The sequence below is a fragment of the Erinaceus europaeus genome, chromosome 19 (genome assembly GCF_950295315.1).
Source record: "Erinaceus europaeus chromosome 19, mEriEur2.1, whole genome shotgun sequence".
NCBI lineage: Eukaryota > Metazoa > Chordata > Mammalia > Eulipotyphla > Erinaceidae > Erinaceus > Erinaceus europaeus.
The window spans coordinates 21,901,993-21,928,571 of record NC_080180.1 but is presented as its reverse complement, the minus strand read 5'-3'; the positions used below and the strand labels follow the sequence as shown (position 1 = coordinate 21,928,571).

At 49.6% G+C, this 26,579-nt stretch overlaps 1 protein-coding gene and 2 long non-coding RNA genes across 3 annotated transcripts; 1 reads left to right on the top strand and 2 right to left on the bottom strand.

Annotated features, from left to right (window-relative positions):
* Positions 1 to 8,039: 8,039 nt before the first annotated feature.
* On the top strand, positions 8,040 to 9,179 carry LOC132534728 (uncharacterized). The gene is made up of 2 exons (XR_009546438.1): positions 8,040 to 8,224; positions 8,990 to 9,179. It is a non-coding gene; the product is annotated as an uncharacterized LOC132534728 (long non-coding RNA).
* Positions 9,180 to 10,278: 1,099 nt separating this feature from the next.
* LOC132534727 (uncharacterized) lies at positions 10,279 to 11,194 on the bottom strand. The gene is made up of 2 exons (XR_009546437.1): positions 11,047 to 11,194; positions 10,279 to 10,944 (listed from the first exon to the last, which is right to left on the bottom strand). It is a non-coding gene; the product is annotated as an uncharacterized LOC132534727 (long non-coding RNA).
* Positions 11,195 to 18,499: 7,305 nt separating this feature from the next.
* Positions 18,500 to 22,915, bottom strand: BTG2 (BTG anti-proliferation factor 2). Its single transcript, XM_060178620.1, has 2 exons — positions 22,658 to 22,915; positions 18,500 to 20,979 (listed from the first exon to the last, which is right to left on the bottom strand). Exons 1-2 carry the CDS (start codon positions 22,809 to 22,811, stop codon positions 20,645 to 20,647), a joined length of 489 nt encoding a protein of 162 aa, XP_060034603.1. The 5' UTR covers positions 22,812 to 22,915; the 3' UTR covers positions 18,500 to 20,644.
* Positions 22,916 to 26,579: the final 3,664 nt, after the last annotated feature.

The window sequence follows — 26,579 nt, the reverse complement described above, 5'->3', positions numbered from 1 at the left end:
TATGTCACAAATAACCAGTGCTCCTCCCTCTCTCTCTCCCTCTCTCTCTCCCCCCCCCTCTCTCCCTCTCCCTCTCTCCCTCTCTCCCTATCTCCCTCCCTCCCTCCCGCAAAAAAGAGATGAATATTTTTAAAGGTACTGGAAGTATATACTCTCTGAGGACAGGAGGCTTGTGTCCATTGGCAGAATTTAATGAAGAGGGCTTGGTAGCACAAGAGAAGTGGCCCGAGAGTCACAAGCCCGGGAAAGAAATGCCCAGGGGTGGGGGGTTGCAGAGAGCACCCGGCCGGGTTCGGGTTCGAGGCTCAGAAGATCCAGGGCTGCTCGTGGGCCCAGCCTGCAGCCTGTGCTGCAGACAGAACCCAGACACGGCGGCAGGTGGCGGACGGAGGGGATCTGGGCACAGCCGCCACCCCCCACCCCCACCCCTTTCCCTAAGGCCCCATTCTCCACCGCCAACCTGGCAAAAAGCGCTGGGAAAGCATCGAGAGCCCAACCCTCAGCTCCTTTCGGTTTCATTCGCCGCCAAACCTCGGGCATCAGGAAGGGTTCTGAGTGGCCACTCGCCCCGCAGGATACCCAATCAGAAGGCTGTTGCCAAGGTGGGGCTTCTCCCAGAGGGTGGAGCCTGCTGCACCAGCTTTGTTGCTGAAGGACTGCAGGCTTAGGGGATGCGGCAAAGCCCCCGCCCCTGCTGTGCAGGGACTGATGGACTCGGGTGGGTGACCGAAGGCGCGTCCTTGGACCCATATCCTGGAGGGAGGGAGCCAGACACCTGTCTGCCCTCTTACCCCCAGCCTGCTCGCTGCCCCTGGGCCCTGCGCCCCGCCCCCTTACTGAGGGGGTCTGATTCCTGGAGTCTGGAGGGACGCTGGCCCTCTGCTTCCTGTACGCCCCACCCTCTTCCCTTGAGCCCTGCACTCCACTGGAGGGAGCTGCAAACAAACTTCGCCTCCCAAGTTTGGGACAGAGCAAGTTAAGCAAAGGCGCACTAAGAAGGACCCTCTTTGCAGTGTGTGCCCCCAAAGTGATCTGGGGAGCCTTCTAACCCAGTGACCTTGCAGGCACACACCCCTGAGCCGTAGGACCTGGTCATTTCATCTCAGCATAGCAGGGTCCAGGTGAAGGCAAGAGAAGTGCAACTGGGACCTGGTTACCCAATGGGACTGTTGAATTAGGAGCAGCAAAGACACTTTTCCAGCCACAGCTCAGTACCAGCGTGAGAAAGGGCAAATGCACATCTGCAGCGGCACAGGACTCTCCCTTGCTCCAGTCCCTGCCGGGCCCAATCCCCTACTTTTCCTCTTTTTAAATATGTATTTATTTATCTTCCCTTTTGTTGCCCTTGTTTTATGTTGTTGTAGTTATTACTGTTGATACCGTTGTTATATAGGACAGAGAGAAATGGAGAGAGGAGGGGAAGAGAGAAGAAGGAGAGAAAGGCACCTGCAGACCTGCTTCACCACCTATGAAGCTATTCCCCTTGCAGGTGGGGAGCCTGCGGGGGGGGGGGGGGGGGCTGGAACTGGGATCCACTGGTCCTTGTGCTTCGCGCCATGTGCGCTTAACTCGCTGCGCAACCGCCCAACACCCCTTATTTCTTTTCTTTTTAAATATTTATTTATTTATTCCGTTTTGTTGCCCTTGTTGTAGTTATTATTGATGTCGTCGCTGTTGGATAGGACAGAGAGAAATGGAGAGAGATGGGGAAGACGGGGAGAGAAAGATAAGACACCTGCAGACCTGCTTCACCGCCTGTGAAGCGACTCCCCTGCAGGTGGGGAGCCTGGTACTTGAACCGGGATCCTTAGGCCAATCCTTGCACTTTGAGCCACGTGCTCTTAACCCGCTGCGCTACCGCCCAACTCCCTTCCCCCCCCCTTTATTGGGGGATTAATGGTTTACAGTCAACAGTGAAATACAACAGTTTGTACATGCATAACATTCCCACATAACAATATGACCCCCGTGAAGTCCTCCTCTACCATCATGTCTCAGGACCTGAACTCTCTCTCCCCCGTCACCCCAGAGTCTTTTACTCTGGTGCAATACACCAATGCTTGTCCATTTTCATGTGGCTCTCCTGCTCTGGTGATGGTGGTGGTCATAATGCTGAAGCCATTAGTGTGTACTTACTAGAGGCCACGCACTCTTCATCGGTTTCACGTACAGAAATTAATGGCTCCTCCCAACAATGCCACGTTTATCCTCTTTAGTTATTGTTGCTCTTTGTTTTTTCACTAGGATTGTCACTGGGACTCTGCTTGTGTAATGACTCCATCCCTCACGGAGGCCTTTTTTTTTCTTCTTTGATAGATTTAATGGTGAGAGAAGGTGAGGGAGAGAAGGTACAGCCCTGCAGCACTGCCCCACCGTACTGAAGTTACCTCCCAACAGGTGGGAGGGCAGGAGCTTGAGCCAGTCTTCACTGTGGCCACATATGCGCTCTAGCAGGTGCAACACCACCCTGATCCTTCCTGTTTATCTTTACGTTAAAAATGAGAGAGCAGGCCACAGATGTAACTCCGCGCCACTTCACTTCATGAGGCCCTAGTCCGATCAGTCCATCCATCCATCAAAATAAAGATGAGAAAACGGGAACTGAGAAGTTAAATGGTCAGAGCTGGTAAGTGGCAAAACTGGATTGAAATGTAGGTAAATATTTCTACTTCCTACCTCAGCTGGTCTTGCACTTCAAGGTGTAGCCCTTCTGTAGTTTTGTTAGAAAGAAAGATTAGGACAAGCTGCCCTTTGAAGCTGAGTGTGCCCCCTACCCTACCCCCCTACCCCCACCCCAAGAGTTGGACCTCCAGTTCTCTGCCTTTTCACTTACAACAGCTCACCTTACCATCTCATCATGCAAAACGAAGCAAGGTGAAATGGTGAATTTTGGAAGCTAGGCAATGGTGCACCCATATGTTATCATGTGTAAGAGGCCAGATTTCAGCCCCAGCTCCCTACCTGCATGGGGAAAGCTTCACAAGTGGTGAAGAAAATCTGTAGGTGTGTCTTTCCCTCTCTAACTCCTCCCTCCCCCCTCAATTTCTCTCTGTCCAAATAAAATAGAAAGAAAGAAAGAAAGAAAGAAAGAAAGAAAGAAAGAAAGAAAGGTAGAAAAAGAAAAAGAAAGAATTGCCATTGGGTGAGATGGATTTCTAGTGCTAGGACTGAGCCTTAGCAATAACCCTGGTGGAAAAGAAATAAAAAGCGGTAGGGGGGTAAGAAAGAAAGAGGTGAATTATTTGTGTCTCATGAGTTTTGCCACAACAGCAAAGAACCCAGTGACGGCCTCCTCCCCACCCCCATTCTATAGCCCTGGTCATGCATGCCCAGCCAGTCTGTATCACTACTTCACACCAAAAGAGAGGTGACAGGGTGACACCTTGCTCTTCACTTCTTTGTGGGTCTTGCTTAAGGCAGACACAGATTTTGAAGTTGGTGAATGGCAGGCAGCTAGTGAAGAGAAAGTTCTAGATGGGCTCCCTGGGATCTGGAAGGCAATGCTTACCCTGCACCTATGGGTTTCCCAGCCCCACGGGCACACCATCTGCCTAGCCTCTCCCTTCCCCAGGGACATAGCTTCTTTTATTGAGATCTTTAAATAATTAAATGCCCCCAAGCCTCCCCTACACTGATCCCCAGCCCCTGGCCTGGGGTGTTATTCAAAGACCAGGAGCAGGACTGGAGGGCTGCCAGCCAACCGCTTCTATTCAGCCTCTCTCTTTTCCTGCTCAGCTGCTCTGGCAACTAATAGGCCTTTTCTCCTGCTCTGGCCCCTCTGGCCTGCCAGGGCTGGTCTGCAGAAACCAAACAAAAAGAGCAGAGCCATCAGGGACTGGTGGGGTGGGGAGGGAGCAGGGCTGGAGGCAGGGAGGCAGGAAGACACTAGACCCTCCAGCTCCAGCAGGGGTGGGGGGAGGGCTGGGGACAGAGGGTGGACCAGCAGGGAGCAAACTCCCTCTGACCCTGGGAAGTTGTTTGTTTGGGGGGGGGGGGTAGACAGAAGGAGTGTGAAAGGGGAAGTTTGTCAATCATTGGAGCTTGGTTTGGGGTTTGGGGCTGGAGCAGTGTCCCCATGCAAATCACCCCAGTGAGTCACTGGAAGTTTGTTTAGTCCAGACACAAAGAGGCAGCTTCTCTCTCATTCCTTGCCTGCCGCCTCCCTCCGATGCCCTCCCCACCAAAACACACACCCCCCCCCCCCAGCCAAACAAAAGGCCCAGCCCAGCAGTGCATGAAGAAGTGAATGGGGAAGACCCTCCCTGGTGACGTCCCAGCAAACAGATGGCAACAGTTGCCCTGCACCACTCTCAAGGGCCCTTTCATCCACCCCCAGTCATAAAGCAGAATGGCCCCCCAGCCATCAGGAGCCCAGGGGTGGCTGGGAGCCAGTCCAAAGACAGAATGGGGGTGGAGGGGAAATGGGGGGTGGTGCCCAGAGTAGGAGGTGAGAGGGGAACTGATGCTGTATGTTTGGCTGGAAAACAAAATGGTTGTTCATATCATTGTTGTAGGGAAGGGGTGGCCCAGCTTGTCCATCTGTCCTCCTGAGGGAGGTTGTGCCCCTTGCTTGTCCTAGGCTTCTTACCAGCTCGGTGTAAAGCCAGGGCCTGGCACCCCACCCCCAGGGAAGGAGGCCTCCATTGGGCAGCAGTGCCACAAGGCAGTCTTTTGGGGCTTTGTGCTCTGCAGTTTTCATTAAGCAAAAATCTCTTGACTGGGCATTGGTGTTTTGTTTTGTTTTGTCACCTCTTCAGAAATCAGGCTCAAGGAGAAATCCAAATCCTTGGGGACAAGTGGCAAGTTGGCAAAGCTGCTGTTGAGGGGTAATGTTTGAGCTATTCTAAAGTGAGGATCCTGGTTCGATCCCCGGGCTCCCCATCTGCAGGGGAGTCAGGGAAGTCGCTTCACAGGCGGTGAAGCAGGTCTGCAGGTGTCTACCTTTCTCTCCCCCTCTCTGTCTTCCCCTCCGCTCTCCACTTCTCTCTGTCCTATCCAACAGCGACAACATCAATAACAACAACAATAATAACTACAAGGGAATAAATAAATAAATATTTTTTTTAAAAAAAGAAGAAATTAGGAGGGAAGGAGTAGGCCAGAAATGAGAGGCCCGGGGTAGGGGGTGGAGGGTAGGAGTGAGCCAGCTGAGCAGATAATGTTTTTTGTTGTTGTTAAAGCTTTATGTATTTATTGTCTCACACACACACACACACACACACACACACACACACACACACCAGAATAGGGCTCAGCTCTGGCTTATAGTGGTGTTGAGGATTGATCCTGAGGACTCTGGGGCCTTGTGCATGCAAATCCTGTGCTCTGATGCGCTGAGCCGTCTCTCAGACCCCAGTCCGTGCTCTTGAAACAGGAAAGGGTGTGCAGGTGTGAAGCTGCATTCTTCATTTCCCTGCACCCACACCTCCCAGGCAATAGAGTGGGCATGGTCCTCGAAACATTTTTCAAAGCACTTCATGTCTATTATTTCTGAGGCAACTAAAACCAGAAAGGTCAAGGTTGTTTTTTTTGTTTTGTTTTTTTGTTTTTAAGAAAGTAAGGGTAGAGGCTACCTCTTCCCTACCCTCCAGACTCCCAAATCTCAGATTTTTGTCTCCTTCCTCTTTCTGCCTCCCAACAACAGGTCAATCTGATTTGGAAGAGTTCCCTAGGTTTAAGAGCTCTCAATGAATTCAGAGTAAAAGGGAAAATTCCCCCAAACTGGCAAAATAGGTCACCTGGATAGAGTGCCTGCTTTGCCATATGTGCAACCCATGCGTGATCCCAGCCCCCACTGCCTTGAAGGAAGCCCTCCTGCTATGGTGTCTTTCCTCCTCTCTCTTTCTCTTTCTATCTGTAAAAGTCAGCCTGGAGCAATGAAACTCCAGCAACAACAAAACAAAAAAGCAAAGCGAACAACAACAACAAAAGGTGGGGAAATCCCCTATGCCTTAAAGCAGAAGGAGGAAAGGAAGAAAGGAAGAAAGGAGGAAAGGAAGAAAGGAAGAAAGGAAGAAAGGAAGAAAGAAAGAAAGAAAGAAAGAAAGAAAGAAAGAAAGAAAGAAGTGTAGTATGTACAAACTCCTAGTTCTGAGGCCACATGCATACATTATTGGGGCAACTCCCCTTTGCCCCCAACTCCACCTGCTCTTTCTGAAGAAGGGCTGAGCTGGAGGTGTAGTGGTGAGGGGTAGCAGGCAGGAAGCACAGGGCTCAGAGCCTACGGCCCTCTGGCTGCCTGGCATCGTGCCCTGCTCTTAAACCCACCCATCTGACCTATTGTTTGTGCCAGTGCCCAGGCTCAGAGCTGGTCTGGGTTTCTCCTGGCTGGCACAGATAGGAAAAGCATTTCTCAAACATTTCTCTTTCCCAATCTTTACTCAAAGTGACTTCACCCATGACCGGTCACTTCCGTGTGTCTACCAAGTATGAGGTGCTTACTTAGGCATTAGATGATATCATTCCGTGTAAGTCCATTTATTTGTGCTGAGTCCTATTGTCCTTGTCACCTCCATTCGACTGGCAACACCTTGAGGACAAAGACTAGATTCTCGTACCCCTACTCTGGCATACACACACACACTACACACACACACACACACACACACATACACACAGGCACGCATGCATGCCCTGATGGGCCCCTTTCTCTGCTCTGACTTCAGGACACCTCCTGTCTGCTGCACACCAAGGCTGAAAACTCCAAACCACAGAAATGCCATGTAAGCTACCATGTGCCCCAGCCCTGAGCTACAGCTCAGATACAGATTCTGGACTCCAAAGCGAGCACTGACCACCTCAGTCCCTCACACTGGAGGCACCACAATCCCAGCAAATCCTGTTCTGACCTCCTGGCTATCTCTGGATTTCATTGCAGGATACAATTTGTGTTCTTTTTTTTTTTTTTCTTCCACCTGGGTGGTATCATGTGAAAAGTAGACTGGTCATACAAGAACTATGATAGGGATATTGTTTTCCTTTCTTGTGCAAACAAGAAAGGCCACTAAGAGCCCAGTCTCCACCCTGAGCAGGCTGACGGGTAGGAAAGTGGGTCACCTGAACACAGGATTGCCTGTGTTTGGCACCAGAGCTGGGAAATGAGCAGTTGAGGGGATTCTTGGAGCAGGAAAGCAAGGAAGAGGGAGTGGTACTAAGCCTGCTGATTACCTGTTGGCCTCCAGGCTTTCTTACTGCCAGATTAAAGGTTGAGTATAGCGTTAGACCCAGAGGCCATGCCAGATATTGAGCAATGTCAGAGGTCACCACTAAGCCTTTATATCAAGTTGAAATATGTGACATGGATAAGCAAAAAAAAAAAAAAAAAAATCCATAGACAAAGTACCATGTGCACAGAGGAGGAAGAAATAGGGCCCCAGGTTCAATACCTCACACTCCACATGCTAGAATTCTCTCTCTCTCTCTCTCTCTCTCTCTCTCTCTCTCTCCTGACTCCATAAAATAATTCCTTTACAAAGAACAGGATAAATGGCAAGGATTTCATAGGCAAAGCAACTGAATCTGACCAAAAGGACATATTAGATCTATATTCCAGGTGATTTAGCTTTTATTTTTCACCTTTTGTAAGCTGAACTGCGACTTAGTCTAAAAGTACCTGGAATTCCAGTGGACAGAGAGCTCAGGGTGGCACAAAGGACTAGGAAGATCCTTCGCTTTTCTTTTGTTTCTGTATCTCTTTATTCAGAAACTCAATCTGAGATAGGATTGCAGTCTGGCTCTGCCACCTGCTATGGTCTGCCCGTGTCTTAAGCTCCTCATTGATGGTCTAAGAGGCACAATTGTAGCCTACGGTTACTCTGAGAATTTCATAAGACTGTGTCCCCGGTGGGGGGTCCACATTTGCAATGTATTGTTGTGTTGTTCTGCTAGCCCATCACAAAGAGAAAAGATGAACGAAGTGAAATCATCATCTGCTCCTGGATAATATTTTTGAGACTATGTGCCAGGCCTTAGACTAGCCCAAGAGAGACAAGCTGGCATGAAAACAGGCTTCTCAGGAACCAACAGAGCAAAAGGGGCATAAATAAAGCAGTGGCACAGGAGGGTGGATCATTTCAACAGAAATAGAGAAACCTGAACCCAAGGTGGCCCTGCCTTCTTCCTCAGAAGAGTCCACCAAGGAGAGTCCCCTGCCACTATCTGCCTTTGCAGCGGCCAGCCCATAAGCAGCTTGAAGTGGGTGGTGTGTGACTGCTTCAGGCTTGAGGTGAGGAAATCCAAGGTTCCCTAGCTGACCTCCAACCCTAAAACTCCAGGGCAGGTGAAAATGAACCCCTCTTGTTGGATCCCTCCGCCCAGGAAGGTAGTTTTCCTCCTCCTCCCCTCCTTGCACCTCCTTCCACCTCCCCCTCCACCACCACCTCTTCCATTCTCCCCCACCCAGCCATGTCTGTTTACAAGCTTTGGGAGAGGCAGGTGTCGGGGGCAGCTGCTGCCTGTCGACTCTTCTGCCCAGATACAGGAGCCCAGCCCAGCCTCCCCCGCAGGGGCTGCCATTGGCCAACAGGAAGGCAGGCCCAGCCTCCCGCCCTCAGCCACCGACCCACAAACAGAGAACAGGAAACACCTGGAGGTGCTGGCAGCTGGCAAGGGGACCCTCTGCCCCAAGCTGAAAGGGTTGGGGTGGGGTGGGGGTGGGGGTGGTGTTGCTGTTTAGGCCTGTGAGGAGCTGGAGGAGGGGCGCTCCTTCACACGGTCTACAGCCAGCAGCTGCTGGGAACTAACAGCTGAGTGGCTCAGATGTGCCACTGCTCTCATGCTTGCACCCCAGGGCGCCCAGACCCCCCCCTGCCTCTCCCTACTCCCCGTCTCACCACCACATGAGTTTGCCCCCCCCCCCAGCAAAGGGCTGACCCCTCCCTAGAGGGACAAGAGCAGCCCTACAGGAAAGACTGCAGAAAGATTCAAGTCTATTTGTCTCTGTCCCTCTCCTGGTCCCCTCTGGCTCCTGAAATTGTAAAACTCTGGCCAGACATGAAGACAGAATTCTTCCGTGATATATCAACCCGCCTGTGGAACTTGAAAGCTGGTTTCAAATGACTCAACTGGTAGAGTGTTGGGCAGAGTATGCCTGAGGTCCCTGCCTTCTTTACTCCCTCTGTTTGTCTCACGTGAAGTTCTCGCTCATATGTCATCAATAAAATAAATCTTTTTAAAAATCAGTCCCCATTTACTTCCAGATACCCTGATCTAGGTCACCTCCACATCTGCTCACTGGCTGCTGTTCCTTGAGCTGTTGTGGTTCAGATGGAGACAAAGTTCATGGGACAGGCTTAAGGATATACAGAGGGCTCAGTTCACCAGGCTCTCTCACCCCCTTAAAAGACCCCTTTCCCTTTAGGTCCTCAGGGGCCAGGGAGAGGACCTCGGTTCCTGCTATGGAAGCACATGTATGTGGTAGCATCTGGAGAGGAGACCTGGGCTCACAGAGCTAAAATACATGCACCCAGAGCAGCTCCAGAAGCCACTGGCAGCATCTGCTGTACGGGAGGCGGCTGCAGGGAGGCGGCTCGCTGTGGAGCTCATACCTCCTGTGCACAGGGCCCTGGCCTCAGTGTCCGGTGCCACTGAAAAATGTGTGATAGTAACAAATTATGTGTTTATATCATAAAGGGAGTTTGGATTAAGAACAACTTTATAAAGTGGTGAAACTATGTGTTGAAAATCCTTGCAGTAAGAATATTAACAAAGAGGGAGTTTGGGAGGTTGGGTTGAGAAAAGTTGGCATGAAAGTTCACCTGGGGGAGGGGAGGCTGGGTGGTAGCACAGCGGGTTAAACACTCATGGCAGAAAGCACAAGGACTGACATAAGGATCCTGGTTTGAACCCTGCAGGGGGGTCACTTCACAAGCTGTGAAGCAGGTCTGCAGGTATCTTTCTCTCCCCCTCTCTGTTTTCCCCTCCTCTCTCCAGTTCTCTCTGTCCTATCCAACAACAATGACAGCAACAACAACAATAATATAAACAACAACGATAAACAACAAGTGCAACAAAAGGGGAAAAAATAGCCTCCAGGAGCAACGGATTTGTAGGTCAGGCACCAAGTCCCAGCAATAACCCTGGAGGCAAAAGAAAAAGAAAAAGAAAAAGTTCACCTGGAAAGGCACCTAGGATCTAGGTTCCAAACCCTAGAACACTACAGGTGAGCACTACAGGAGGAAGTGTCAGTGCTGTAGGGCCCTCCCCCAACATATATATGTATATATCTGAAGAAGTTTGTCAGGACTGGTGAAATCGTTCACTCAAAAGGCCATAGAGAAGCAATATATTTATTAATAACAAATACTAATAAAGAGAATATGACATTATCCAGGGCATACATTCTGAAGAGGCAGGAAGTGAGCAGGACGGCGTAGCTCCAAAGAGAACAAACCTGCTCTAGAACCTGTCCCTGCCACCTGCCTGCTAGTTACCTGCACTCTGCTTTCTGCACTTGTGAATCTGAGGTGAAGACAACTAGCAGTGTGCTAGTGGAGACGGTGTGAGTGAGTGTGGGTATGAGGTACCAGATGCAGTGGCCTGGCTATTGTGGACGTCCAGCCACTTGTGTTCTAGAAGAAAGTATGTCAAAGAATTTTTTTTAAGTAGTCTGGGGCCATGAGCATTGACAGGTAGAGTAACTTGCAAATGCAGCTACAATGAGAAGTGGGCAGAGAAAAACGACAGGATGAAGCCCTGGCTTGGTTAGGCCACTCACAGAATAGTGGATGCTAGAAAGACAGAGAGAGACTATATTCCCTCCCAACATGGAGATACAGAATGGCTAAGCCAGGCAGCAGGGAGGGAAAGGAAGGGTGAAAATGGGATGTGTGGTTGTCCCAGGAGCCTGACCCTATCTGTAGTGTTTCCAGTGTGGTTGGGGCTGGCCCAGGCTGTAGTGAGCTTCCAGGAATGCAAGAGAAGAATCCAGGGCTTCCCCCTCAATGTCTGAAATAGAAATGGAATGATGATTTAATAAAGTGATTCATTTCATTACAGATGAAAAAACTGAGGGAAGGGGTGAGTTAGTCAAAAATGTCAAAGACTAACCTTACGAGTTATTGGCAGACTTGAAGCAAAGCGAAGTGCTCCTTCCCCCACCCGGGAGCTGACCTCCATGAAGACAGTGGAGAAGAGGACTTCTGCTCCCTCCCCTGCCACCTCCTCCAGACTCCTTCCAGAGCTCAGCCCAGCTCTTTGCAGGTGATTCTCCAGGTGACTGTCGCCTGAGTAAACCCACTTAGGAGGTTAATTAATAACCCAAATGCTCCCACACGGATTTGGAGTGGTCCACCCGCTTCTAGGTGATATGTACATTTCAGTGGCAGGTGTTAGAGACCTAGAGCCTGGAATCCCAAGGTCTGCTGAGGTGCAGTCACAACTTGCCTGCTTTGAGTTGGCAAGACCTGAATGGACCTGGGTTCTCTTTACTTCCATTCCTGAGCTGAATCCCTTTAATGTGTCAACTTTGACATCCATTCATTCATTCAACCTAAATCCACCAAAATAAGTGCTAACCTAAGGCTGGGGAGAGAACATAATAGTTATGCAAAAAACCTTCATGCCTGAGGCTCTAAGGTCTCAGGTTCAATTCCCAGCACCACTATCAGCCAGAGCTGAGCAGGGATCTGGTGTTTCTCTACCAATCTCTGTAACTCTCTCATTAAAATAAATAAATAAATAAATAAATAAATAAATAAATAATTTTTTTAAGGTGGGGGTAGATAGCGTAATGGTTATGAAAAAGAGACTGTCATGCCTGAGGCACCAAAGTCCCAGGTTCAGTTCCCCACCCCACCATAAGCCATAGCTGATCAGTGCTCTGGAAAAAAAAAAAAATTTTTTTTTTAAATAAGTGCTAACCAAATTCTGCCAGATCCCATCTTACATTCAAGCTGTAAATTGGCAGCTCTAAGGACTGGGACAGAGGCCAGAACTGAGTAGCATGGGAAGGCATTTCACAGACTGGGGAGGGGAGAGTTGCCTGAATTTGAGTAATTAAATGGGGGGGGGGGTGAAGAGGGGGGAACAGGCTGCAGTCCCAGCAAACGTTCATGGACACCAGCTGAGGGTGGTGAAGCAGAGGCTCAAGTGTGCTTTGGTTCTATCAGGACCTGCTGGAATGTCCTTTTTGGAGATCCTGGTCATGGGAACAGTCAGCCATTGATGGCTTCTGTGCAGACTCGGTCCTTCTGTGGGGTTGAGGGAGGACAGCCCTACTTCCACTCCCAGGTGACCGAGGAGTATCACAACAGATGTAAGCTATCAAACAACAATGTTAAACTTGACGGCAGAGGAGAACCTAGTGGGGGTGAATTGTTATGTGGAAAACTGAGAAATGTTACATATGTACAAACTATTGTATGTATTTTAATGTCGACTGTAAACCATTAATTCCCCCCAATAAAGAAATTTTTTTTTAATGGTAAACATTTAACATTCTTTCTGTTGTCACTGAGGCTTGATTGTTCCAGGCCAACATTTTCAGATAAGAGAGAAACAGAGGCAGAGAAACAGAAAGGAGACAGAGAGAAAATGAGAAAGAGAGGGAAAGAGAGAGAGAGAGATCACAACACTGAAGCTTAGGCACCACACCAGGTGAGCTATTGCTACCTTGCCCTGTGTGTGTAGTATTAAAAAAACATTAATTTATTTTATTTTAATAAGAAAGATAGCGAGATAACAATAGATAGGAATAGACCAGAGCACTACTCAGTTCAGGCTTATGGTGGTGCTGGAGACTGAACCCCAGGCCTCAGAGCCTCGGACAGGAAAATCCTTTGCATGACCATTTTGTTGTCTCCCCAGCAACCCTGTGTGTTTACTGTGAGAAAAAGAGAGATCAGAGCACCACTCCATCATATGTGATGTTTTAGTTGATGTTTTTATCTTTTTTCTTGTTATGTGGTGTCAGTGTTAGACATGAGCTCTATGGGGAACCACCTCCCCAGCCCAATACTTAAAAAAAAAAATTAGTTATACAGCCCAGAAGGTGACACAATGGCTAGAATATTGGGATTAAAAGCACGAGGTCAATCCTAGCACCACAAGTGCCAGAGTGATGCTCAGGGTCTCCTTCTCTCTTGTGTTAATAGGTGAATCAATCTTTTGAAATATGTAAATATTTATACAATAAAATAATTAGTTATTGTCATCATAATTTTAAAGGAAAAAAGACTTTTATTTCCTCTTGGAAAAAATGTTCCAACATCTGGTGTCAGTGACCTTACAGAAGGTCAGTGTTTTTACTCATTTCAGACAAGATTTGATTCACCCCAACTTCTGTCCAGTATCCTCATCCATTCACTGTCTGCGCCCCCCCCCCACTCCCCCACTGCCCACCCAACTCCAAATCCCCCCTCCCTGCTCTGCAGGTAAGTAAAGTGGCCTTGGCTAGCCCCAACCGGCCTCATCTTATCTGATGTGCAGCCAGACAAGTCAGGTTTGCTGGACAAGGGTTGGATTAAGGCCCGCCCTTGTTTGTGGGAATGAGGCTGGGGCGTGGCAGAAACAGTTCGGGGCTGAGAACAAAGTAACTTGGAGCTGGTGGGCCCCAGAGATCCAGGCTCCCAGCAAAGCAAGGAAGGGTGGAGGATGCACGCCTGGGGTAGCCCAGCCTGTATAGTTATTGTTCAGGAACCTGGTCAAATTCCTTGGCTGGGCTCAGAGCTGCATCTGGGCCAGCTCTGCAAGGAAATGGTGTGGAAGGGGAGCCAAAACTCAGGAAGATTTGCCCTCCCTGGCTTCCCCGAAGCTCCAGCTTCTGGGAAGAGAAGCAGGTGGGGAGGGGGGCGGGGAGTACAGCCCGCCCCGTCCACTCCGTGTGTGGATCAGCACGTAGCCCATTTAGGATTAATCCACCAGCAGACAGATCAGCGGAGCCCAGAGGAGAGCTGCCCGTGGCCAATCAGGTCAGGTGTCTGGCACAGCCACCTCCAGTTCAAAGAGCTCAGGAAGCAAGTTCAATCAGGAAGCAAGTCTTCACTCAGCAGGGCCGTCCAGAGTGTCCATTCTGGGTGACAGACGCATCATCATGACACTAGCGAGAGCTTTGGGGGTGGGGGGTGGGTGGGTGACAGAAACAAAGGGTTGGAAAGGTGGGAGAGACTACAGGTGGCTGGCCTCAGGCCTTGGAGACAATCATGGGAACCACTGTTTTATCAGAGCCACAGTGCCCACAGGCCACCACACAGACACATGTGAGCCCCAAAGAAGGGAGCTTCTGCTGAAAACGGACAGCTGCATTTACTGGGTCCAGGCACTTTTTACTTTAGGTTCTTAGAAACTGTGATTTTGAGCAACATGACCTAGTATTGAAGCCCCGTCCTCTGGTCATGTCATTTCAAGTCACGTTGTACCTAATTCTCATCAGCATTATCAGAAAAATGTCATGCTTGAAGGGCCAAGGTGCAAGGCACTACTCTTAAATCCTTTATGGATTGCACTCAGTCCTCATAGCAACATTCAAGATGGGTTCTATTGTAATGAGTGAATAGATCTTTTATTTATTTTAGCAGGGGGCCTCACCTATATGTAGTTTCCCTACTCCCAGGCTGGTTCTGTTTGTGTCTTTGTTTTCTTTCAGAGAGAAAGAGAGGGAGAGACACCATACTGGAGCTTCTTCCAGTGTCATAGAATCTACCACATGGTGCCAGAAATGGGAACCTGGGTCACGTGAAATGCAAGTCATGTGAGCTATCTCTCTGACCAAGAGCCTGTGCTGAACGCCTTTCATAAATGATCAAATTGAGGCTGGTCACTGAAAACCCTGAGCCCAGGTAGCAGAGCCTGACTGAAAGGACCCTCCCAAGAGCCTGCCTCCAGAGCTCTGTGTGGCCTGGCCTCACTCTTCATAGAAACGGAAAACTCCTCAGGCAGGAGTGTGACCCAGGCCAGGGAGATGACTCCTTACTCAATGCCCAGGACTAGGGGCCTTTCAGTTCATCTAATTGAAATGGATGATAATAATTGTGCTAGTTTGCCCTCCAGTGATTGTCAGGATGATGGATATGATGGAGAATCAAAAGCTGAAATAAAAAAAAACAATAGTCATTTAACCCAACCCCCTAGTTAATGAGACATGGAGAACCAAGAGGCCAGTCTGAACACGGTGACTGGGAAAGAACTCAGAGCAAGGCCATGGACTCTCTGGATGCTTTCTTTGCTGGGCCTGGAAACCAGAGGTCCTCACCTGCTCTCCTCACCAAGATCTTGATGAGAGAAGTCAGACTCTCAGAAGTGGGGTTTTCCTCCCGGGGTTCATTACAGCATTTAGACCTTATCAGAGAGCAGGGTGGGTCCCTAATCTGCAGCTCCCAGGGCCCTGCCTACACTCTGGGAGGCACATTATCAGCCAGGAACAGTCCATAGCATGGATCTCCCGGCACTGTTTACTAGTGGGGGTGGGTGGGGAGGTAGAAGACTAAAGAAGACTAATCAGTGTCTGGACCCTGGACACATAAAGTCACCAACTACAATTCCTCCAGCCATTTCTGCCCACAGTCCCTGAACCCCTAGCGGGTAACAGGGTACATACACACCATCCACCCCCTACTAAAATCACTCAGATCTAAATCACGCACGGTGCTGATCACAGAGCGCTTGCATGTAAACTGAGGGAGCATTAGCCATTGCCAGCCAAGAGCAGCATCAAGATGAACCTGACGTGGAGAAGCAGAGGTTGGTGACATGTCCCCTCAGGCTCCAGACAACCTCATCTGATCTTTTGCTTTCTTCTAAACAATGATAGAGCCTTCGGGAGTCTACTAGGAAGCAAGAAGATGCTGACTGCGTACTGAATAGTAGCACACCAAAGAGGGCAGTGATTCTTTAACTCTAACCCTGTCTTGACAACCAAGAGTGGTCCTTTCATGAGTGCATTGGTGTTAGAAGCTGCAAATAAAAATGGGGTGGGGGGAGGTGATACAGCAGTAGTGTGCAGGACTTGTATGCATGAGTGCCTGAGTTCAGTCCCTAGCACCACAGCTACCAGAGAGATACTCTGGTTTCATCTCTCCCTTATTAGTGTAGAAATAAATATTTTTAAAAGGCTTTTTAAAAATATTTATTTATTTTCCCTTTTGTTGCCCTTATTGTTTGATTGTTGTAGTTATTGTTGTTGTTGTTATGGATAGGACAGAGAGAAACGGAGAGAGGAGGGGAAGACAGAGAGGGGGAGAGAAAGATAGACACCTGCAGACCTGCTTCATTGCCTGTGAAGCAACCCCCTGGGGGCTCGAATTGGGATCCTTACGCTGGTCCTTGCACTTTGTGCCACTTGCGTGCACTCAACCCACTGTACTACCGCCCGACCCTCAGAAATAAATATTTTTAAAGAGGAGGTAGGGAGATAGTTCAGTGTTAAGAGCACAAGACCCATGTGCCTGAGGTTCCATGTTCAGTCCCCAGCATCTACTATATGCCAGAGCTGACTAGTGCTCTGGTCTCTTTTTCTGATATAAATAAATAAATAAATAAATAATAAATTACAAAAAGAAGAGAGGAAAGAAAGAAGGAAGAAAGGGAGGGAGGGAGGGAGGAAATTGCACTGCCCCTTTGACATAAGCTGGCTGCCATATCAAGTTATGGTACTGGGTCGGGTGGTGGCGCACCTGGTGGAGTGCACATGTTCAAATTCTTGGCTCACATATCCCCCATCTGGCACCTGGTTCACATCTCCCGCCTCCACCTCATCCCCCACCCTCAGTGCACCACACACAGCCTCCCAGGCCCACCCATCTAGGTCGTGTGTGTTCTTGATAAAGGTCACTTGTGGAGGTATGCTGTAAAGTGTGTGCTGTTGGTGGGAGTGTGACATGGTTTAACCTCTCAGGAAAACTGATTGGAGGATCCTTAGAACAGTAGCAATGAGTCTACCACATGACCTGGCAATTTCTCAAGGACTTATCCAAAGAACATAGAAACACGTATCTAACGTGACCTGTGCACATCCACGGTCATAGCAGCACTATTTGTAATGGCCCAAATGTCCAGCGACACATGAGCACTTAAGAAAGTCATGGTCTGCATACACCACGGAAGGCTGCTCAGCTGTAAGAAGTAATGTAGATCTTCTCTCGTGTTCATCCTGAATGCAACTTGAAGAAATCACATCGAACTAAGTCAGAAAGAGGAGGACAAATATTAAGCGATCTCACTCATAAGTGGAACTTAAGAATCAAAGAACGGTGGAATGCAGGATGAAACTTAGACTGGATGAAAGAGTAGGAAGAGTAAATAGCACCTGTAGCAGCAGAGTCAAGGACTCTACATGTACGTATGTGTATGGGGGGGCTGGGGGCCCAGTGCGTGAAGGGTGGTGGAAGACTTCTATAGGTGATGGGTGTGGTGCAGAAATTTAATCATGAGGAGATAAGAGACTGTTCCTGTGAACAATTCCCTTGTAAAATCACTGTTTCCTCTGGGGCCCACAGTGGAGCTTCTGGTTATGTGCACACGTTAGCATGCACAATGACCTGGGTTCATGCCCCAGTCCCCACCTGCAGGGAGGAAGCTTCATAAGCAATGAAGCAATGCTGTGTCTCTTTCTCTCCCTATCTCCCTTCCTTTCAACTTCTCTCTGTCCTATCAAATTAAATAAAGTTTTTTTTTTTAAAAATCACTATTTCCTCCAATAAAGAGATTTGAGGAGGAGGAGAAAGACATCAAAGGAAGGAAGGGGGGAGGGAGAGAATGTGTGTGAAGGGAGGGACACTCCATGAGCCAATGTGTTTAAATACAAGAGAGAGCTGGGGAGACAGCATTAATGGTTATGCAAAAAGACTTGCATGCCTGAGGCACTAAAGGTCCCGAGTTCAATGCCCAGCACCACCATAAACCAGATATAAATAGGATACAAATACAACATGAGATAAAATGCAGCCCAGGTCACCTCAATGAGAGCTGCTGAGGTGGCAAGTCAGGTAGGAGTTGGGGAAACCTGTGGAGAAACTTCATGGGAGGAAACCAGTCAGGGGTGAGTGTCCACATTTCCTACCCAAACAACCTGAATCTGTAACAATCCTTTGGCTCCCAGTTATTTTCAGAAGCAGTTGCTTGCTAGCTAGCTAAGTGGCGGCACTGGTCCCGTGCACAGATCTCTGAGCACAACTGCTCCATCATTTTTTTAAGACAAAAATGGCCAGTAGTGAGTGAATCATAAACTCACAGGCAGTGAGAGAGCCTGAGTCCCCAGTTTACCATGATAGTCTGTGGAGGTGTGTGTGTGTGTGTGTGTGTGATTTCTGAGAGGCTTAACTACAACTGAGGTCTAACGAGCAGGATGCAAGAGCTGAAACTTGGCCTGACTTGGGAATGTTCTGACCACAGCCTCGTCTTCTCTCAGTATTTCTCTTAATGTGTATATGCATTAGAGAAGGAAGGCACTGCCTCCCTGGGAAGAGGGGCTGCTTGGAAATAAACCCACCCTGTCAGGCACCTAGAATTTTCTCTTATGCCAGTCACTCGCTCTAGTCTCTTGAATAGAGCTAAAGAGAAAGAGAACTTCATCTGCTACATTTTTATTAAAGTAACAAAAAGAAAAGTGTACATTTGTCCATAAAGCTGTACATTCTTCCATATAAAAACACTATTATACAATTAGTAACTGTCTTTTCTGTCAGAATAGCTTACAAACATACTACTATTATTTTTTACTTAATAGGTGAGACAGGCCTGCTCAACAGTCCAGCTCTGGGCATTTTTGTTGTTTTTAAAGTGAACGTCAAAAGTGAAGAGGAGAGAGAAGAGATTCAGCACAAGAACAAGAGGCTTCTTTTAAAAAAAAAAAAAAAAAGGCAGGGGCTGTTTGCAGAGGAGACATGACAACAAGACCTGCAGTGTTTCACAGCTTTGTTTCAACCCACAGGCCAGACAATGAGCTCCTGGGTCTGTGGGCCCAAATTAACTTTAAAGTGGTAAAGACTGGAAATGTAGGCTTGGGAAGGCAGCTTGGAATCTGAGGGTGAAAAAAAGGCAAGGTTGGCAGAGAACAGGTAAAGAGAGTGTTTGGTAAATAGCACCTTCAGTCTGAATTGAGTAGTTAAGAAATCAGGGAAGGGGGGCTGGCAGTGGGAGGAGGGACCTTGTAAGGGAAGAAGGTTCCTTAATAGCAGAAGGGCAGCCAGGTTGATCAGATGTCCTAGCAATGTCCTTCTCATGGGGATTCAAGAAAGGTGAGGCCTTGTGGAGAGACCCCTCGCTGGTGTCACTGAGAAATTGAAGATTTCTTCCCAATGGGGTTTAACTTGGTTCTCCAACCCAGAACAGTAAATATTGCACACGTCTACAGACAGATCTGGATTGTACAGACAGACAGCTGCCTCACCCACAGGTGCTTTGAGCACCAGGGAGAGAACACAATGCCCAAGGTTTGGTTTTAGTGTTGGGCCTGTGAGGGCACCAGGTAGCCCTGCAGAATGCAAGGCCTTCTACCGCTCAGCCAAGGAACCCCTTTCAAGGCTGACCAGTCAGCCCCAGTCCCAAGGACAATGGGAGATGGCTCCCTGAGCCACCAGGACACGCTGAGCAGTCATTCAGGCCAGTTCTCCAGACTCTCCTGGGCTGCAGGCAGCCATATTGCACAGTGACTGAGAACACCCATCCTGGTAGACAGACTAGTTCCGGGGGACCTCACCAGGAGGGACAGGAGAGGGGAGGGCTGGAGGAGAGTATTGTGCTTTTTTAAAAAAAGAAAGGAGGCAGTAATAAAGGGCCTGGCATTCCCTATAACTTCTGAACTCCCTCTTGAGGAGATAGTGGCAGCAGCACTGGGACTTTCCATGTGGTTCCAAAAAGAAGGGTTTTGGCCAAAAAAAAAGAATCCCCCAGTAGATACTCTTTGGGTCCCAAAATTCCATTGCAAATCACCCCCCAACTGCCATGCATGTACATAGAGCAGTACAGAATAAAGCAGAGGTCTTGAGCAGAGAGCTCTCCCTCCCAAGCCCACAGACCCACCACCTCCCACCCCCACCTCTCTTCTCAGACCCCCTCCTAAGAGAAAGCTTTAGATACTGGACTAGGAAGCAACATCTGTTGGCCCCTGAGGCTAGGAGAAAGAAGGCATGGTTTCCAGGGAAGTTACTTTAGGACAGAAATAACCAGGAGAGGCTGTTTCCACATTCTGTTGAGGGTCACAGGAAAATGCAAGACAAAAGTTGGCAACCCAGGATGGTTTATGTCCAGGCTTGGATGCCCCTGAGAAAGAGAAGGGTCGGGGTAGCAGGTGGCCTGGCTGGGCGATCGAGGTTGGGAGACAGCTTCTCCCCACTGCCGCTGGTCAGGACAGACTCTGCCCTCTCTCATTCACAGTTGCTAACCTAGCTTGCTCCCTCTCCCATTCCCCCTCTCCTGCTATGGCCAGACCCACCCCAGGCACCTTGCCCTCTCCCACAGGCAGACACTGGCTTCCGGACAAAGGCACCTGGGGAGGGCCACTTCCAAGCAGCTCCCTTAAAGGATTTTTTTTCTCCTTAAAAAAAAAAAAATCTTTTGGTTTTCTTTTTTCTCCCCTTTTCTTAAAAAAAATAATAATATATATATATATATGTATATATATATAAATAGCTCTTCATTGAAAACACAGTTCCCCAGGTTGAGGTATGTGGCGGCAGAGTGAGGACAGTGTGCCGGTGGGCAGGCTGGGGGTCTAGCTAGACACAGCCATGACGTAGTTCTTGGCAGGGCCTCCTCGGCCCATCAGTAGCTGGTTCTTGCAGGTGAGGAGCCCGCAGGAGGCAGCCACGGGGGACTCCTCGTACAGCACGCAGATGGAGCCATCCTCCCCGATGCGGTAGGACACCTCATAGGGGTCCACCCACAGGGTGAGCTCACTGGGCAACAGCCGGTGCAGCTGGGGCTGGCTGAGTCCGATCTGGCTGGCCACCTTGCTGATGATGGGGTCCATCTTGTGGTTGATGCGGATGCAGCGGTAGCCTGACCCCTTGGCCGGCTTCTCAGGAAACCAGTGGTGCTTGTAGTGTTCTGGGGAGACAAGACAAAGGGGGAGATGGCCTGGTTAGAGCAGCAGTGTGTGGGTGGGTCGGGGGGGGGGGGGGGGGGGAGTGGGGAACAGAGGAGAGGAAGGGACCCAGTGACTTTAAGTAAACAAGGTGGTTTCTCCTGAGTTCTGGCACCTGGTGAAACCCTCTAGCCACAGCAGAGGGAATGTCACCAGCAGGACAGGTGGATATTTGTGTATTGGGAAGGGGTTCCAAAATCAGGGCATTTGCTAGGGGCCAGTGATTGGCAACAGCTCCAATGTAAAGAGGAGGAGGGGTGTGTCTGGGGCTGGCATGTCCAGACAGGCCCCCTGGAGACCAAGAGCTGGGTTAATTTAAGGCCACACTGTTGGGCTCACAGCGGGTCTGCAGTCTCTTCCAATTTTAGTATATGTGCTGCCAGCGAGCACAGAAATGAAGCTAGCAAGATATCTTACATTTTTTTACCCTTTTGTTGACCTTGTTTTATTGTTGTTGTAGTTATTATTGTTGTTGTTATTGATATCTTTGTTGTTAGGACAGAAAGAAATGGAGAGAGGAGGGGAAGACAGAGAGGGGTAGAGAAAGGTAGACACCTGCAGACCTGCTTCACCGCCTGTGGAGCTACTTCCCTGCAGGTGGAGAGCCGGGGGCTGGAACCGGGATCCTTAAGCTGGTCCTTGTGCTTTGCGCCACGTGCGCTTAACCCACTGTGCTACTGCCCAACTCCCCTGCACTCTCTTATACCCCAGCCCCAGTAGCTTCCTCAACCCTGTTCAAAAGTCAGGCACCATAAGCCTGGCTCAGGTAGTCAAGGTCGGGCAAGATAGCTCACTTGGATAGTGTGCCTGCTTTGTCACTGCGGCCCACAACATATTCAGGGGAGCTCTGGTGTTGTGGGGGCTTTTTCTGTTTCTCCATCTCTTTCTTTCTGAAAGAGAGTCAGCCAGCCTGGAGCAGTGAAGCCTCATTTAAAAAAAAAAAAAAAGGAGGGGGTCAAAAGTGATTGTTTCGACAAAACATATGTTGTCCCTCTGAAAGCAGGATCTGTATGGGCACAGCCAGAGATGGCTATCGCTGCCCCATCACAGCTGGGAGTCAGGACGCGCCCCTGCCCACCCCGCCTTCCCCGCTGTTGAGAACTAAAAGCTTTCAGCACCATAATAGGTGGCAGATGGCTAAGGGGCATCGGAGAACACAAAAGCGCCCGGTTTCAACTTCCAGCTGGTTACCCCCAAGCCGGGCACGGCGCGGCCCCACAAGGCCGGCAGGACCGCGGCTAGACCAAGTGTTGAGAAGCTCAGCTTCAACTCAAATAAGGGCCTCTCGCCCCTCTGGGGGGCTCCCTCCCTCTCTCCAGGATCTAGGGGCTGAGTGAGGGCAAGGAGCCCGCGCTCTCGTCGCGGATACTTCTCCCCCCCCCCCCCAATTCGGATCTTATACCTACAACAAGGGCCCTCAGTCGCTCTTGGGGGGAGGGGCACCCAATCCCACCACCCACCGAGACCGAGCACAGAAATGGGGGGTTGCGGGGACCGGAGATGAACCTAGCTCCGGAGCTGCTCTTGGGGAACTCTGCCCCAAGAGGGAAAGAGAGACGCTGCAGACAGGCAGATCCGAGCTCCGGTGACTGAGTACGACACGAGTGGGTGGGGGCGGCAGGTCCCTCGGCCTGTGCTCACCTGTTAATGCTTCCTGGAGAGCCCCGCTGAAAACCTTAAGTCTTTGCTCACTCACACAGCCCCGGGTCCTCAGGAGGCTGGAGAGGAAGCCCACCGCGGCGGCGATTTCTGGGTGCATGTCTGTCCTCTTCCCGGTCCAGCGGGTCTGGCTCATGTCGAGGCGGCGGAAAGCACTGAGGGGCTTTGGATGGAAAGTGCAGCTCTGCAAAGAACCGCTCGCTCGCCGCGGATGGGACTCAGCCTGGACTTTACCCGGAGGCACATTTTATACCGTGCTGAGAAGTGGGCGGGCCGGAGGCGTAGCTCATTGGCCTCCGCCAGCGGATAAGGGCGGGGCCTGGTACCCCGCACCCCCCCCCCCCCAGCACGCACGCACCTCACGGGCCCGCCCCCGCCGCCTCCGCTATGGTGAGGTCATCGCCGGCTGACGTCAGTGCTGGGAACCCGAGCCGGGCTAACTAACCCAAGAAGGCTGGATGGAGAAAGGGGAGGGGGGAGGGGGGAGGGGGGAGTGGGGAGGGGCCCCAGGCTCTGGGCGGGGGAAAGCGGCCCCCACAAACCTCCAAGTTGGGAATGTCCGGACCTCTCCCCTCCGCCCTTCTTTCAAGCTCCAGGAAGTCTTCGAAAATACCACTTCTCAATGTCCTTTCAGGCTCCCACATTTTCCAAGCGCTTACGGTCTCAACCGCGGACCTGGGCGCTTTGTCACCAGTTTACCACTTGCCCAGTTCCTTTAACTAGTCTGAATAGCTTTTCCCCTTGGTCCTTAAAAAAATGAGTACTAAGGTGTCTACTTATTTTCACAATATCCTCCACTCACCCAACAAGTTCTGCTCTCTCCTAGAAGCATTCCAGTCTCACCTATTTGCTGGGTAAGGGTGGTCAGAGTGTCGCAAGATTTTTCTGTCCCTTTGGGTTTTGGGTGTTTTTTCCCCTCCTACTTCTCACTTTACTTTAAATGCCAGAGATGTCTGAACTAGTGATCTGTCTTAAGGCACAATATGCATCTCTCCTCCCCTTTCCCCCCAGTCTTTCCTCCCTGTGGGCTGAAGTGTTTGTAAACACTGGAGCTTTGGGATGAGAATCCAGCCTGGAGTTTCCTTTCCCACATGTAGGCGGGTGCTCAAGGCCTGGCACCATGACCAGTGACCTAAATGTCTTTTGAATGGGGACAATTTCTGACCGAGGTGTCTGCAGATCAGAGGTGTTCCATGCATGGTGCTCTGTGCATATGTGGTGAGAGAATCAAATCCTCTGTTCATGCTGACCTTCCTTGGGCTCTTAGCCCTGCTGAGTTCCTACTACAACCAGTCTCCCTGCCTTTTCCTTGGCCCTAGTCCCCAGGATCATCTTTCTCCTACCCTGAGCCTCCCTAGAACTTTCCCTGCATACTGTGCCCCCCCAACCCCCATCGTTCCTCCTTCTTTCTCCAGAGAGATGATTCTGGCCATGAGCTCCATTTGATATTTACTCTCCTGTATCTGTGTTGTCTGTCTTCACATCCTTCCCTCCTTCTGCCACCTTCCCTTGGATGTCCCACCACTCCCTCAGTGTCCCTCTAAGCCATGTTTTCCCACAAGTCAGCTTCTTCCTGATCTCCAGCTCCTGTACCATCATTACCCCCTCCCCACCCTACACACACACACACACACACACACACACACACACACACACACACACCACCCCAGCTCCTCCCTTTCAGCTTCTTGTCTTTTGCTTCTCAGAGCTGGTCATAAAGCCTGTCGTGTCTTCATACTAGCCACTTGCAGGGGACTCAGCCCACCCTTCCACCACCACCACCCCCCATTCTCCCCATTCCTAGATTCCTTTCCTAAAGTCCTGCCTTCTCTTGCTCTGGCTTTCCTCTGATCAGCCTTAGACACCCCCATATGTCCACACTCCTTGCTTAATCATTAAGACCATTTTGGGGACAGGTGATGGTTCAGCAAATAGAAGACAGGACCTGAAAGCATGGCAACTCAGGTCTGGTCCCTGGTGCTGCATCTGCTGGAACCATCTGGTCTGTCTCTCTCTCTCCCTCTCTCTTTCTCATAAAATAAAATGATCTCATGGGCCAGGCGTTGATGCACTGGCTAAGGGCACATATTACCAAGTACAGGGACCTACCTGGGTTTGAGCACCCCTCCCCACCTGCAGGGGGGAACACTGTGGTGAAGCAGGTCTGCAAGTGTCTATCTTTCTCTCCCTCTCAATATCTCCCCATCCTCTCTCAATTTCTCTGATTATCTCATTTTTAAAAATTAGAACGAAAAAACTAAATAAAAGGGAAAAAGGCCACCAGGAGCAGTGGATTTGTAGTGCCAGCACTGAGCCCCAGCTACCAATAACCCTGGGTAGTGAGAAATATAAATATCATAAAATAAATAAATAAATAAAAATAAACTGATCTCTCAGCCTTATGTCCTGTAACATGGCCCCCATTCTGTGCTCACCTGGATGTACCTGGTCCAGCTGAACCAGGGTTCCTGCCATCACCTCCGGATCTCGGATCTCTTCTCCTTCACACTCTCTGAACTCCCTCACCCCCCCACCCCCCCCACCCCCACCCAACAAGCTTTACCTCTATGGAAATCCTCACTAGTCATTCTCCCACAGAATGAATGAATATTATCCTGGGCTCTCTTCTTTAGTAGTGTCACAAATACCAGAGAATACTGGTGGGGTGACATCTGGCTTCAGTAACAGTCTGCAGGCTGCTTGCAAACAAGTTACTTAGGGCCAGAAAAATTGCCATGTGGGAAACCCAGGTACGAATCCTGCCCCCACCATATTGAAGGAAACTTCAGTGCTATGGTTTATTGTTCTCTTGCTGCCTCTATCAATAAATAAATAAATAAGTAAAACAAATCAATGCAAATGGGTTACTTTGCTCAAATGCCCTACAATTCCACAAGAGCCCAGATTTCAGAGTCTCCATCCTCAACTCATATAGCTCATCCAAATGCCCCAGACTCTAGTATGCCAGCAATGCCCACTTATCATAGGAGGTCTCTGCTGGTTTCTACCCAGAAGCTGACTCTAGCCAGATGACTCTTAGCTCTCTCTGCTCTTTGGATATGAAATAGCTGGTTACAGGAAGCAGAGCTGGGAGTTAAAATGAGAGAACAAGCCATAGAAAGCAGAGCTGACCAAGATTTCAGGGAAGCAGGTCAAGGTGCAAACAGACAGGTGGACATGGCTGCTTTTAGCACCTGAATCTGAAAATGCTCCGCATCATCCTGGCCATGTCATTGGGCCTAGTATTCTGGTCCTGCTCTAGTATAGAGCCTGACTTCCTAGACTGCCAAGACTGCCACCTGATTTTTGTCTCAGAAAAGAAAACTCAGTCCTTATGGAGATTTTCATGTCACTCACCAGGTCACACAGCTAGTTCTCAACACAAGCAGGCCTGGAACTAGTTCTTCTGCCTTCAATTCATTACACATGGCCGCTTCAGGTGACCCAGGTCCCCCCCTAGTTCCACAGAGCTATGATACCAGATGACAACACTGCAAGAAATCGGAAGAAAATTCTGCATTTGTTCCCCAAAAGAGTTTACACAAGGTGCTGTACCTACACAATTTCAATGCTGTCTGCTGAAAGAGAAGAGAGAGGGAGAGGTGAGACACCACAGCACTGCATACTGTTTGCAAAGCTTCCCCTTTACGTGATTCTCCCATATGGCATCTGGGGGCTCAAACCCAGGTCTTCTCACTTGGCAAAAGTGTGCGTTCCATCGTTCTATCTCCCACTATGGGGCATGACATGCATGTTAGAAAACATTTTATTTATTTCGTATGAGAGTTTCATATCAGAAAAAGAAAAAAGAAAGAAAAAGAGAAAAAGAAAAAGTCAGAACACCACACTGGCACATGTGGTGCTGGGTACAGAAACAGAAGACTCGAACAGGCAAGTCCTGTGT